The sequence below is a fragment of the Gossypium hirsutum genome, chromosome D02 (assembly GCF_007990345.1).
Source record: "Gossypium hirsutum isolate 1008001.06 chromosome D02, Gossypium_hirsutum_v2.1, whole genome shotgun sequence".
NCBI lineage: Eukaryota > Viridiplantae > Streptophyta > Magnoliopsida > Malvales > Malvaceae > Gossypium > Gossypium hirsutum.
In genome coordinates this window covers 10589691-10605862 of record NC_053438.1, presented here as the reverse complement: position 1 = coordinate 10605862, position 16172 = coordinate 10589691, and the positions used below count along the sequence as shown (strand labels likewise).

General features: G+C 33.2%; 2 protein-coding genes across 2 annotated transcripts; both read left to right on the top strand.

Annotated features, from left to right (window-relative positions):
- The first annotated feature begins 6565 nt into the window (after positions 1-6565).
- LOC121214610 (fructose-1,6-bisphosphatase, cytosolic) lies at positions 6566-9490 on the top strand. The gene is made up of 12 exons (XM_041088424.1): positions 6566-6876; positions 6959-7006; positions 7089-7163; positions 7249-7310; positions 7386-7452; positions 7539-7652; positions 7741-7827; positions 7920-7990; positions 8072-8137; positions 8733-8819; positions 8949-9024; positions 9203-9490. Exons 1-12 carry the CDS (start codon positions 6718-6720, stop codon positions 9314-9316), a joined length of 1026 nt encoding a protein of 341 aa, XP_040944358.1. The 5' UTR covers positions 6566-6717; the 3' UTR covers positions 9317-9490.
- Positions 9491-11494: 2004 nt separating this feature from the next.
- On the top strand, positions 11495-13828 carry LOC107910444 (G-type lectin S-receptor-like serine/threonine-protein kinase LECRK2). The gene has a single exon (XM_016838280.2). The coding sequence runs from the start codon at positions 11495-11497 to the stop codon at positions 13826-13828; it is 2334 nt and encodes a 777-aa protein (XP_016693769.2).
- The last annotated feature ends 2344 nt before the right edge of the window (positions 13829-16172 follow it).

Below are 16172 nucleotides of genomic sequence, written 5' to 3'. Positions count from 1 at the left end.
TAACACCTATATTACTTCTAACTGTTCATTTCTCAAGCATCTTCTTGTAGAATTACCAATAGAGAGAGAATATTAGCATTGGTTGCGAAAATGGTGATGCCACCCACGAGTTTTTCTTTTTGGTTTTATAATTCATGTAATTTAGAGTTAATGATTGTCTTCTCCACAATATATTATATTTATAATTATGTTATATTCAAGCATGATCTTACTTTCTCAAATGAAAAACTTATCATATAAGTAACTATTAAATAATTAAATTAAAATTAATATATGATAAAATTACACTTTAGCTTTTAAAATAAAAAAAATTATGTTTATTTTCTTAAGAAAATAATAAAATCATAAATCAATACTTTAAAAAAATAAATTTTAATCTCTCTAAAATCTATTATTTAATTCCGACCCCTCATAAAAAAATTTCGAATTCCCCTTCCTTATATTTACATTTATATGATATTAATTTACTTCTTGTAGATTTCTGGTATTGATGATTTGAAAAATATATGTGAAAATAGGACGACGATAATGGCAGTGTATCGCAAAGAAAAGAGAAAAAAATAGAACATACAGAATTTTACATGGAAACCCTTTCGGGAAAAAAACTACGGGCAAAAGAGAAGAAAATTTACTATGTCGAATTCGAATGATACAAGAGGAGAGACGATTACATCTATTTATAGATTTAAAATATTATTCTAATCAAAGTCAAATAGAAGTAATGCACTAAGGTTAAAACACATTATTCTAATCAACATCAAATAGAGGAAGTGAACTTCTATATAGATTCCACTTGCACGACCTTCGCCCTCATAGATCCCCCTATTTTACCACTTATATTTTATGTTTAACATGAATTTAGGTCACACAACTTCTAACACTATATATATTCTTACATATATTCATTTCATCCTCAGTTTTAAGCTTTCTGGTGATATTTTCTCAAGCAAAGGTAAAATCGGAGGAGATCCTCAAAAGAATTGTTGGAGAATTTATGAGGAAAGTAAAATCTTTTAAGATAATGATTTTCTAAAATAAATAAATTAAACCTTAGTTGGACTTTCTATATTTTGCAAGGTAAGTCGCACTTCCCCTTTTGTTTTCCTTTTTTAAATTATTCTTTTCTAACCTTTAATTATTTTGTTTTTATTTTTAATGTTAATTTTAAGATCCATATTTAAAGTATATACTTTTACTTTGGGTAACATCATCTTCAAGATAATTTTATTTTATCTTTAATTATTTGGTTATAATGATTTTATAATGGCTGGAGGAAAGTCGATCGAGTTTTAACTTGGTTGATCTTGACATTAATTATTTGGTTATAATGATTTTAAGATTCATCTCTAGGATGCTGCGTGTTTGGCAAGAATATGTGTTAATTCCAGAGTGAATTCCGTAATAATGCATAATCTTAACAGCTTGAGAATTCTTGTTTACATATGGTTGAGTAGGCCTATGAGTATCCGCCAGTGTGTCGTATGAAAAGATATTGCCATACGGTGCTGCTGTATGCAAACCGTGATGTGCAAAGCTTCGGGCCTCGTAGAGGGGACACTGTGGTGTTTGAGTATCAATGTTAAGAATGGTGAAATGGAGGAATGGGTGGAGGATTAGGGAAAATGGAATTCCATTAAGATACCACCATATGGTATCGTTGAGTGCAAACCTTGATGTGCGAAGCTTCGGGACTTGCCGGGGGGACACTTCAGTGTTCGAGCATCAAGGTGGATATGAGATGAGTTGATATCAACAAATATTAGGTACCATAGAACAACACCACAATGACAGTAAGGTCCTATGAGGTGACACCTCAAAAGAGATATAACGTGTAAGACCGTAACTCGGCTATGACAACCTGTACAATCTTTCGAGACAGTAACTATGCGGTAGGCCGTCAAGATAGTAAACGCGAGAAGTCCAGCAAGACATTAAACATAGGGTGTAAGGGTGTAAGATCGTAGCTTGGTTATGGCAACCAATAGAGTCTGTCGGGATATTAAACATGAGGTAGACCATTTAGATGATAATTATGGTAAATCACACCTAGAAAAAAAAGAGTTGGAAGAATAATGTAAGTGTTGGCAAACAGATTTTAAGGAATCTGCCAAATAAGGCAGAAGTAGTAGAATAGGGAAATAGTCGCCAAAACAGTGAGCGAAGATGCCGGAAAGGCATGATAGTGGAACCCCCAGCAGAAATCAGACATGGAGAAATGACGACTTATATATAAGTAAAAGAGGACTTATCTATAGATTTTGGATAAGGAATTTCCATTAAGAGTCGTTAAAGAAGTGTTCAATGAAGTATAGTATGTTAGAAGAAAACCTCATAAGGTTATTAGGAGTTCTGCCCCAATATGAGGCTCATTGGCGCCAAGTTATACAAAGAGGATTAGTCATCGATGCTCTGAATAGACTAATCGATAAAAAAGGGGGTTAGATATACCCCATTGACTGGAAAAGTTACTAGAAAAGATAAATCGGGTGATAGATAAGTTTGTCAAGACTATTGCTCTTTAAGAGAATTATATTACAAAAAACCCGCCAAAGGGCCAATTTTGTAGGGAACCATCACATAAGAAATATCGTAAACTCGAATGATCATTTAAAAGATAGTTTGTTGGATATTGTAGGCTCAAGTGGCCTCCAACAGACGGACATGTTACACTTATAAGCATGGTATCTCAAATAAGGTGGATTACAAGGAAGTAATCCAACCACTATTCATCCCATGTGGGATTTAGTCTGTCAGAGTGGTAGGAGATCTCATTAGTTATCACAACGGAGAGAATGTCAGCAAATCCTTCGGGACTATAGTAAGAAAGGGGAGTCCACCATGGACTAAATAGATTCGGAAAGATCACCAATATGCACGGTCCTTTCTCGTAGGCCTTATGAGTATATAGGCCTCATGAGTAGAATATTAGTGTATCTATCGGGACTATGACACTTACGATCTAGAACAAAACAAAAAAGGGCAGTCCTAATAAGAAGGTGTATAGGGTAAAGTGAGAACCCACCAAGATAACAAGACATCTAAAAACCACCAAAATCCTATCATCGGGACATAGGCGTTCGACCAAGAACTTAAGGTATTAGCAGTCAAACCGCCATTAAAAAACGATGGAAGGTGTATGCAAGACCGTCAGTCCAGATAAGGCGCTAATGTCTGAGTAAAAACAGGGAGTTAAAGTAGTTTATTTTCTTTTAAAATTTTACCTAGTAAAGAAATGGGAGAGTTATAAAATTTTGTAGTGAATAAACTCACTAAGTTCACTAAACTTACCAAAGTGTTGGCCTGTGTTCTTGTAAGATTCGTGGGTTAAGGATCTCGAGGAAGGACCAAGCCAGATAGTGTTGAATCAAGAAACAATGTTAGTATAGTGTTATGCACATAGGAATGGGATACCTTTAGAGGTTTCACCTTGGGGTCAATTGCATTGTATCTTAGCAAATCTCTTTAGAGTCTAGAAATTTTGAGATAGTAAATTTTTATTTAATTTAAGGTTTTTGTTGTAAGAATATTTATTAATAAGAAATGCAATCAGTCTATAAAATCGTTAAGTCAAAACTATGTGTTACTTAATTGGTTCATTTGTATCTCCCCACACCTGAATTCAACGATCAGATTGTGTGATGGTGTTACAAAGGATATGTTTAGGTTCGTCTACTAATACAAGCTGTCTTTCTGTATTACGATCCAACCACGTAATACCGCTTAGTATTAGTTTAAACATTAGACAACTGAGGAGCTAATATTTGCTTTACATGCAAAAACTACGTGAAGACAATATAAAAAAGGGTATTAATGTAATCATGAATAATTTTATTAACCAATTTTTTCAAAAAATTTACAAGTGTATATAGATTAAAATACTAAACTTAGGGCAACAAATCCAAAAAGGATCCTTGTGGAGCTAATGGATAACTCATCTGCCAATTTTGAAAAGGGAAGGCAAAACACGCATTTGCCTGATCGGGTGGTGGCCTATAATTTGTGCTCTTGTAAGTTATGTCAAATCGATAATTACATCAGCCCACCAAGTGACCTATCTTTTCACAAAGTTGACACTGTTGTTGAGATGAATTAGAGAAGCATTTACGACCATGTCCTCGAGAAGAACCATAGCCATTGAAAGAACGATAGACAATCTCACTAGAATCTTCACTAGAAACTAAACTTGATTGCTGTTGAACAATAACATGAGCTAAATCATTCACATCAACCACTAAACTTTATTGTTGAGCCTCAACATCCAACAAGATGGCAGTGACTCCTTGAAGGCTACAAGACACTTGATTGGCAGATATAACAATAATATTAGACTCATATTCTAGAGAAAGGCCATTCAAGATAGTAGTAATATGTTCATGCTCACTAACAACCTCATTGCAACTAGTCAAATTATCACAAAACAATTCAATCTTCATAAAAAAATCTGTCATAGGTAAATCTCCCTTTCTCTGAGAATGTAAGGCCTTTAGATAATATGTCAACTTGGAAGTAGTTTTACTACTACAAAGAGAACTCAATGTTTCGAAGTCTTAGTAGTAGAATCATGTTCAATCAGATAAGGAAGAGCACTTTGACTTGCAGAGGAAAGTAACCAAGAAGTAAGAGCATTGTCTTGCTGCTCAAAATGCTTGAAATCCAGATTAACTTTGGACACACTGGCAACATCTATGATATACTGAGGTAGAGGAACAGTTGAGGCATCAATGAATTTCTGAAGCTTGTGAATTTTGAGAGCTAGCAACACTTGTTGATGGCATAACATGTAACTTGAATCATCACGGGCAATATAAATTTTCTTAGTAGAAAACAATTGACTGTCCACAGCTCCTTCAACAAGATCGATAAGAGTGATTCAAATTGCATTCCCAATTATGCGAGTGTCAAGAGAAACATGATTGGAGGTTGGATTATAGATTTATAATCTTAAAAATCATTACCACCTCCATGGATGTTGGATTCATCCATCACCGTCCCACCTCGCTCCGCTTCAATTTAATTTTTGTTACTTATCTTTAATTCTTTTTCAATCTTTTTTAAGTAAAGTAAATATTTAAACATAATTCTTCAAAAAAAGCCCATAAAATATATGATTTTTTTCTATATTACGTTATTCCATTTGTACCCTTTTAATAGTTTATGTATACAAGGATAAAATGATAATTTTATATAGTGGAGTGGGTCAGTGCGAGGCAAGTAATTACCATAACTGCTCCATACCCACTATCCGAAAGAAAAAATTCTCCCATCCCCACCCTGCTCTGCATACACTTTTTAAAAAAAAAAATTTGCTTTGGTTCTGAATCCATTGAGTGGTTTGAATTTTGTTATCCCTAATTTGAGTCTTAATTTTTGACATGCCAATAAAGGCATTAATGAGTACTCCTTTTATGTTGTTAGCCAACTATCAAGATTTTGAAATTAAACATATATATTATTATGATTTAATTTCTTAATCATATTAATTGTGAAATGTTTTATTTTTTATAAAAAATTAAAAATGTAATTAAAAAATAATTTAATTAATACATATAACTAATCATACTAATAAAAAAACTAATAATCTATATGATTTTAAATCTTAATCTTCTTATAAAATATTAGTATTCAACATAAATATATAAATATCTAACAATATAAAAAGAAATGAAAATTAAATGCATTCATTAAAAAAGAGAGTAGAAAATGACTATTTTAATTGTAATATTTTATATATTATATATAAAAAGAAAAAGGGTTGGGTAGTTTAGAATTTGATGTTAAAATGTTATGGTTTTGTTGAAGAAGTCCTTCTCATTTTGATCCCAAAATTTTTTTTGAAGTGTAATAAATACAACACAACTGAAGTAGGAAAACAAATTTAAATAATTAGAAGTATTAAATTACAATAAAGGAGCAATCTGAATAGACAAAAAATTAATAGGTAATCTCAAATTTTGAATCTCTGTTGTGAAGTTGACTGTGTGTTTACTCGGATGTTCTATACCACCAATTTACGACGGATGCAAACATTTTAGATTTTGATTCACGGGAATTCTAAAAGGTTGATATAAATATATTAGTAACAATAAAAACCACCACCAATTTTGGACAGTTTTCTTATAATTATTCATACCCAAGACTCATGCCTTGTCCCCTTCTAACTGTTCATTTCTCAGGCATCTTCCCGTAGAAATAGCAACAGAGAGAGAATATTAGCATTGGTTGTGTGAACATGGTGATGCCAACCACGAGTTTTTCTTTTTGGTTTTATAGTTCATGTAATTTAGGGTTAATGATTGTTTTGTCAGCAATATATTATGTGTTTTTAATATTACAATTTGTATTAATAAAAATAATTAATATTTAAAAGATTACTCATCTAGGATACATTAATCTCTTAGCTATTTACTGAAAAGCAAAAAAAGCAAAAAATTGAAAGCTGTCAAATCCTGAAACTGAAAGATTTTTTTAACTTTCGTTTGTTTCAGTGACGACAACACCAACACCTCCCTCTACGTGTCCACTAAACCTTCCATTTCCATCAATTACCCTCTTTCCTTCCCAGGAAAACAGTCATTATCCTACTCCACCTCGAAAAAGGCAAAACCCAATCTCTAATTTCTCCTTTATAGTGGTTTTGTTACAGTCACAGCTCTGTTGGGTCACTTCCTTTTTTTTTCTTTGCTTTTGTTTTGTGTTTTTGGAGGGAGAAGAGAGATCATGGATCATGCAGCAGATGCTTATAGGACTGATTTGATGACCATAACACGTTTCGTGTTGAACGAGCAATCCAAATATCCCGAGTCTCGTGGTGATTTCACCATCTTGCTCAATCACATCGTTCTTGGTTGCAAGTTTGTTTGCTCTTCTGTTAACAAGGTCTTTCTCTTATTCCTTTCAATGCGGTTAAAGTTTCCTTCCCAAATGAATTCTGGCTCATATTCTGTTTATTGGTATATAGGCTGGTCTTGCCAAACTCATTGGACTTGCTGGGGAGATCAATATTCAGGCAAGTACATGTTCAAATGAATGTTTTGTTTATTATATTCTTGGTATTCATATTTCAACCAAGTTTGTTCTTTTAAATAAAGGGTGAGGAGCAAAAGAAACTGGATGTGCTTTCAAATGAAGTCTTTATCAAGGCTTTAGTGAGCAGTGGCAGAACTGTGAGTAAATTGGATCAACTTTTTTTCAAGTAAACATTGGAAATGTTATGATTTTTCTTTGTAACATATTTGAATGTTATATCAGTGCATCCTTGTCTCGGAAGAAGATGAAGATGCAATTATTGTGGAGCCCTCAAAGCGTGGAAGGTGCTTTCACTTGTTCTCTGCTCTGTTTCTAATGAATAATTGCTTCCATTATGAACTTGGTCTTATACAATGCAGGTACTGTGTAGTTTTCGATCCACTCGACGGTTCCTCCAACATTGATTGTGGTGTTTCTATTGGAACAGTAGGTATCTTAATCCCAAAATGCCATGCCATATTAAGATAACTTGATATTGCAGTGATCAACTGAATGAGTTGTGTTTCATCTAGATTTTTGGGATTTACATGGTGAAAGATGACCATGAACCAACACTAGCTGATGTGCTGCAACCTGGGAAGCAAATGGTAGCCGCTGGCTATTGCATGTATGGAAGTTCTTGCACGGTATAATGTTTACTTGTTTTTATATGCTTGTTGAGTAATTTCTGTTGTATGGCCTTGTACTTCCTTCTTGAATGAAATGGTATTGCAGCTTGTGTTGAGCACTGGGAAAGGAGTTAATGGATTCACCCTTGATCCATCTCTTGGAGAGTTCATACTAACTCACCCAGACATCAGGGTATATTCTTGTTTTGTCTTGGATTAATCGTATGATTATCTCTTTTATGGTTCAGATTCTTACACCCTTAGAATAATTGGTTTATCACTCAGATTCCAAAGAAAGGGAAGATCTATTCAGTTAATGAAGGAAATGCCAAGAATTGGGACGGACCTACGGCTAAGTATGTTTTAGTTCGGTTTACAAGTTTCTTATTTTATATTTGTCTTTCTACGCAGTTGCCATAATCTCTCTCGAACTTCAGGTATGTCGAAAATTGTAAGTTCCCTAAGGATGGTTCCCCTTCGAAGTCTCTGAGATATATTGGAAGGTAACTTCCCGTGCCGCTTTATCTCCATTTATGGTGTTGGAATATTGATACTGGCATAGAATGAAATCTACCATTTATTGATTGTGATATGATGAATGTTTCTTTTAGAGAAAAAGAAAACAACTTCCCTTCCTTCAAAAGGTGCCACCGAGGGTGGCGGCTATGGGACCTCCGGTGCTATTAGCTTGAAAATTTGTTTGAACAGAGTAGGAATAGGTCCAAGTCTTGTAAAAGAGAGACACATATTATTAAACAAGGAATTGAATGTATGAGTGACCAATCCAGAAAAAAGGAAATCAGTATGAACTACATATTTAATCTTAGATTGTTGAAAAAACCTAAGCAGATTTATTATTTTAGCTGAAATTAAAGAATCTGATCATGGACATATCTTGAGACTGTCATATCTGTTCTGTTTGTTTCCATTGAACAATTCTTTCTTCATGAACAAGTAACTACAATTACTCTCTAGTTGTGAGTTCCATCTGTTTTTTTGTACGAGATTACGAGGATGATGCATTGTTTTTCAACTGTTTTTGTCGTCATTTCTTCTAATACAGACTTGGTTTTACGATAATGACATTATGATGAACAGCATGGTAGCGGATGTCCATCGCACGTTACTCTACGGAGGGACCTTTATGTACCCTGCTGATAAGAAGAGCCCCAGTGGAAAGCTGCGGTATGTTAAATGCAGTTTGTGCTTCCATTTACTTGCAGGCTTGTTAGTTGAATATGTTTTGCCAACACAAAATTTTCATTTGCCATGACTATGAGGCTTAGTTTCTAACCATTTTTTTGTGTGAACCAGTGTTCTCTATGAAGTCTTTCCAATGTCCTTTTTGATGGAAAATGCCGGAGGTCAAGCGTTCACTGGAAAGCAACGGGTACTTACACTGAACTTTTTCTGGTACCAATCTGATCTAGTGATATCCGTGTAATGCTTTCTTGTGGAGTGTGGGATGGTCTTAAAGTTTTCGTAGGCAACAATGAACGGTGGCCGGTAAAATCGCTAATATCTTGCTCGTGGTGACCTCTGATTTTTTAACCTGGTAACTTTTGCAGGCACTTGACTTGGTTCCAACTAAGATACATGATAGGTCACCAATATTTCTTGGCAGCTATGATGATATTGAAGAAATTAAAGCACTCTATGCTGCTGAAGGGAAAAAGGAATGAGTGTACAATTCTCATTCTTCTCCCACTCTATCTTTACTGGATTCAGGTTTCAATCATCAAAGTATTTAATCCATTTCAAAGCTTATTCTGTAATGGGATACTATATTTATATTGAACAATAGTTAAGTTTCCCCAAAAGATATGGGATGAGAATAAAAAAAGAAGTTATTTTAACTGTTATGCTTGATATTTTTTTATCATATAATTACTAGACTGTAATATTATTTACTATTCACTTGGAAAACGATGGTATGAAACAGAGATATTATTCATTTTTAATAGTTTAATGCCATATCAGCAATTTCATCTTGAATTTCAAGACTTTTATTTGGATTTGATTTTTTTTAGGATGAAAATACTAATATTCAAGATGGAAATATTGATATGACATTAAACTATTGAAAAATGGATACAGATTCCGTGGCATCCCTATTTCATACAATCTTTTTCCCTGTTTACTGATGCTATCTTAGGTGGTTTGATTCATTTGGCTAGAATAAAACATTTTGTTGTTTGGTTAACAAAATATAGAATTACCTAAAAGCATATTTCATTAAATTGTTTTTGTAGAATTATTTTTTTTTCAAAATTTTAGTATTTTTAATTGGATTTGAATTTTTTTCAGGAAGAAAAAGCTGAAAATTAGAAGAAAAATTTTAATTTGTCATTCTCCTATTGGAAAGAGATAGGAATGACATGGAATCACGGTTTGATATAGTTCCTTCTCGAGAGATAAATAGTTAGGACACATCTTTAAACTAAAGAGACAAGAAAAAAGAAAAAAAATATGTTTTTCTAGAAAAGAAAAAGTTTAAAAGTGTTATTTGTTATGGCTTAAAGGCAAGTTTGACAAAAACATAGATTTGTAATAAAAGTAATATTTCAAGAAGAAAATTGTAATAAAATAGACTAAATTTGAATTAATCAAAATTACTTAACTTATAATAATAAATATATAGTTTTTTATTATAATTTAGTTTTGGTTTAAATAAAATTAATTAAAGTAATTAAAAATAAGGATAAAATTGTTAAAAATGTTACATTATCAAGAGATTGTAAGGTAATTTAAGGAAGATGTAAATTTTTTATAAAATACTTAACCGCATATAATTCCAAACTTTTAAAACAAAAGATAATATGTATTCTTTAATCCACGTTATCTAATTATTACAACAATAATATATCAATTGAGCTAAAACTCAATTGCTCACATTCCCTTGATAATATAGATTTTTTTTTTTAATAATTTGGCTTTCATACTTTTGATTAATTTTACCTAAACAAAAATGATATAAATTAATGAATGAAATTCTCTGGTATTATAAAACTGTATGCCACCAGCCATTTAAAATTTAAGAAAATAAGAATTCTAAGTTTCTTTGAGTCAATAATAAGAATTCTTTTCAACAATGAGAACAGATCTAAAGATGGAATTCAATCCTGTTCACTCTGACTAAATTCACGCCAAGTTTAAACCAAACCTTAGTTCCAAGCAATCATTAAAATAATGGTTTGGGTTAATTACAAATTATAGCTTATATTCTAAACTAAATCTTCAAATTGGTTAGAATTTTTCATTAGCCTAACATCAGTTTCGGTGTTAAATACACGGTTATATATGAAGTGGATAAGATTTAAAATACATGTATAAATTTAAAAGGACTCTTTATTTCTTTAACAAGCTTTATGGCAAGCTGACGGCTAATTAATACCCTTTTAGGACTCAATTAAAACGTTTTAAGAACTAATTTAAAACATGTCATAGTTTGCTGTTATTAACCCAAAAAGTAATTTTCTTTTTTGTATTAAGGTTTGAACTATTCAAAGGGTTGGTATGGGAGAAATGAAAGTAACATTCTCAAGACTGAATCATTTGGATCCAACGAGGAAAGGAATTTGATATATTTTTTTTAAGTAAAGATCTGAATATAAAAAGCATTGGAAAGGAAAGTCAACAAGCCAATGGCTGCTAAATCAAGATTTGTAAACTATTTTCTTCCCTCAAGACCCGGTTTCGATACAGAAAACATCATGTTCCATGAAAACTGAAGGGCCCAGAATAGTGACTTATTTTTCTGTGGAATCTTCAACCTAATTTCCAACTCAACTTAACCAGGCCTTCAAAAATGGCTGAAACCTATTCATAGAGAGACAAACTAAAGTCCCAAACTTCCAAAAATGGCTCTCCTCTTTTCTCTTTTTCTTTTAATAACAACTTGCATAATCTTCACTACACAAGCTCAAACAACAGTTTCCAACATTTCTTTAGTTTCTTCTCTTTCGCCAACCGGTGATTCACATTGGTTATCAGAGTCTGGTCAGTTCGCCTTTGGTTTTTATCCTTATGGAAATGGCTTCGCTATAGGCATATGGTTTCAAAACATCCAGCCGAGAACCGTCGTATGGACGGCAAACCGAGATGAAACGCCGTTTTCGAGCCATGCCACATTGCTTTTCAACACGGAAGGTAGGCTTGTTGTGCAAGAGAATCAAGGACGGGAGATAAGCATCATTGGAAATGCGAGTTTTGCTTCCTCAGCTTCCATGCTTGACACTGGAAACTTTGTGCTGTTTAATTCAAGTTCAGAGATCATATGGCAGAGTTTTGATTACCCAACAGACACCATTTTGCCCGGTCAGCGGCTTTCCCCCGGCCACCGGCTGGTTTCCGATGTATCCGAAGCAAATCATACGAGTGGCAAGTTTCAAATCGTGATGCAGCCAGATGGGAACCTGGTGCAATATCCAGTGGGTGCAGTAAAACATAATACTGCTTACTGGAGTGCTGGAACATTTACTGCGGGAGATAATGTGACCATGAATCTTGACAATAATGGTCATCTTTACCTCCTGAATGCTACCGGATTCATCATAAAAAACTTTACCGAGACCGTTAGCGTCTCTTGTGACCCCATCCACCGAGCAAGTATCGATGCAGACGGTATATTTCGAGTGTATTCACATAGTTCTAACCAATCTGGTAATTGGTCCATCCGATGGTCATCCACTGAGAATAAGTGTGATCCCTATGGCTTGTGCGGTGTGAATAGTTACTGTACTTTGATGGATAGGAATCCTATATGCAAATGTCTCCCTGGGTTCGATTTCATCGACCCGGACTGGACTGACTCAGGATGCAGAAGAAATTATTCAGAAGATGCCTGCATCAGAAAGGATCAAAATTTTGAAGTTCAAGATATGAACAGTTTGTCTTGGGAAGAAGATCCTTATGCTACGTTCGAATCAATATCCAAAGACGATTGCAGAGAAGAATGTAGAAGAGATTGTAACTGTGAAGTTGCCATATATAAAAACTTAAAGCAAGTTTGCCACAAGTTGAAACTACCATTAAGATTCGGGAGAAGAGGAACAGGAGGTAGAGTGACAACGTTCGTGAAAATCGTAACCGGTTTTCAGACAATAAACGAAGGCCGAGTTAAAAAGAGTAAACTCCGAATGGACTTTTTCATTACCGGAATTGCATCTTTGACGGTCGCGTTTCTCGTTTTAGCGCTCTCCGGCGTTATTATATACCGGCATCGGATTCAACAGTACAAAAGGATTTCTGACCAAAGAGATGCCAGATTTGTGGAGGATGTCACATTGAAATCGTTCACATATGAAGAGCTAAAGAGTGCAACTAACAATTTCAGGGATAGCATCGGTAGAGGCGCGTATGGGACGGTTTTCCGAGGAATCATATCGAACGGGAGGCGGATCGTAGCAATCAAGAGACTAGAAAGAGTGGTGGATGATGGAGAAAGAGATTTCAGAAATGAAATGAAAGCAATTGGGAAAACTCATCATAGGAACTTAGTTCAATTACTTGGTTATTGCTATGATGGGACGAATAGGCTCTTGGTGTATGAGTACATGAAAAATGGGTCACTTGCAGATTTTCTCTTTAAGTCCAATTTAAAGATAAATTGGGAAGGTAGACTTGCAATCATATTGAACATAGCTAGAGGGATCTTTTACTTACATGAAGAATGTCACATACAAATCATCCACTGTGACATCAAACCCGAAAACATACTGATGGACGACAAAGGGCACGCGAAAATCGCGGATTTTGGTTTGGCCAAGCTACTACTGCCTAACCAAAGCAAGACATTTACAGAGATAAGAGGGACAAGGGGATATGTTGCACCGGAGTGGCATCGAAACATGCCTATAACGGCGAAAGCCGATGTATATAGCTTCGGAGTAATTTTGTTTGAGATCATTTGTTGTCGTCGAAGAACGGAAACTAATGTACCGGACAATGAAGCAATGCTTGTGGATTGGGTGTATGATTGTTTCAAGGCTAATGAGGTGAGCAAGCTAGTGCCTGAAGATGAAGTGGATAAGAAGAAGCTAGGGAGGGTGGTTAAGGTAGGGCTATGGTGCACGCAAGATGAGCCATCATCGAGACCATCAATGAAGAAGGTTATATTGATGCTGGAAGGGACTGTAAATATAGCTGATCCTCCATGTCCTACCTCCATTGTCAGCTCCCAAAGTTTGGAATGAAGGGGTTTTCTTTTAATCTTACAAATTCAGTCATTGGTTTATAAATTGTGATATATTGCTATTTGATAAATTATAATTTGAGTATCTATTATTCGAATTTATTATGCTTTTGTAAATAATAGATTCTGAATCTATATCTACTTTATTTCTAAAAATTCTATTTAGTAAATATTTTCATACTTACTAAATGCAGTTTTTTAACATATACAGCAAATAATTTAATTTATAAATTTAAATTTGGATACTAACACTCTATTTAATTCAAATGCTAATATTATTAAATGAAAACAATTTTAACATATTTGAAATTTCATAAAATAATTGGATTTGAGTGTAATTGGATTATTTGTCTAACCACTTTTGACTGATGTGCTTTAATTGTATCTCATTTAATAAAACTCACTAAGTATAGTAATTACATGTATGTAATTACAAACAATTATACAAATCCACCCGTTAAAACTATTTTTTTTGTAAAGGGGGTCGACTTTGTTTGAAAACGAGAGTCGCCACCAATTTTTTTTTATCAGATGTGATCGGGTCACCTTGTAATTTGATTGTTTTAATAAAATATTTCGATTTATCAAAACATCGATTTTCGTCTACGAAATTCGAGAAAATGGGTTCGGGAGTCGATTATGTGCAAGGAAGGATTAGCACACTCGTCACACCCAAATTGGTACCTAATTGATTAATTAATGTCTAAATGTCAAAAATTTAAAACTTCGAAAGAATTTAAAATACGATCCCTCCCTTTTATTAACATCAATTTTAAAAACGCTTGAATTAAATTGAAACGATTATCAAAGGCTCACTCGTCCCGCGATAACAATATGCCATATCCCGTAAGTTAGGATGCGACACTTGAACCCTCGAGAATAAGCTTGCCTTTAATTTTTATTTAAAACTTAAGTATTTTAAATTTAGAAGGATGTTCGGTTGTTTAGATTTAACAAGAAAATCAAAACCCCGTAAGTTGTGGTATGACTTCTCGAATTTCCAAAAATGAAACATTGCCTTATTTTTTTAAAAAAAATTCTTTTTTGAATAATAGCGATTACAAAACCTAAACGATGCGTGTTATTTAGTTGAAATATAATAAAATGGTCTACTATGGATAAAGGGAAAAATTAAGCGCGACCTTTGAAGTGATTTTAATGAAATGTGATGGAATGATAATATATAACATGGTGAAATAATTTACGAATAAAACGTTACACTAATGAATCACAATAGCATGAAAATACGAATAAACGAATTATAGTACACATAATGCCAATAATCACACAACACATCATTTTTTAATACCAATATTAACAATAAAAAAATGAAACAAAATAGGGTAAACTACACCCATGGTCACTTTTGTTTACCTTAGGTTACATTTCAGTCACTTATATTTGAAATGTTACATTTTAGTCACTTACGTTATCATGTTGTAACATTTTAGTCACTGAGCCGTTAATTGTCGTTAATGGTGTAATGGTAAGTTGGCGCGGCACGTTAAATCATTATTTCAAACAAAAACTTTAGGTTAAATTATACAATTGGTCCCCATAATTTTTCGTTTTGAGAAATTTAATTCTTTTATGTTCTTTTAACTTTCTTTCTTTTTTTTTCCATTCTCTTCTACTTCTCCCTCTATTTTTCTACCTTCTTTATTTCTTTTAACATACCAGGAAGTCGAATTGGTAGTGAAGAAAGAAGCATGGCATGGGTTTATGAGTTTCGGTTATAGGGTTTTGGTTATAGACAAATGATGACAGTCTACTTCCTACTTTTTTCATTTCCAATTTGACTTTCTAATATGTTAAAAGAAATGGGAAAGGTATTAAAACAGAGGGAGAAACAAAAGAGAATGGAAAAAAGAGGAAAGTTTAAAGAACATAAAAGAAAAAAATTAAATTACTTAAAACGAAAAAAATATGGGGATCAATTGTATAATTTAACCTAAAATTTTGTTTGAAATGATGATTTAACGTGCCACGTCAGCTTACTGTTACACCATTAACAACGATTAATGGCTCAGTGACTAAAATGTTACAACATGATAACGTAAATGACTAAAACGTAACATTTCAAACATAAGTGACTAAAACGTAACATAAGGTAAACAAAAGTGACCATGGGTGTAGTTTACACAACAAAATAATATATAAAACAATTTAAAGTAAATAATAGTTTAAGCTAAATAATTTATAAGAACAATTCAAAATAAATAATAAAAAGTTTCAAATAAACAATATATAAAAACTTAAAATGAATAATAGTAAAACAGTTTAAAATAAATAATATAAAAATAACATATAAAACAATTTTTAAAAAAGAATAATATATACAAATT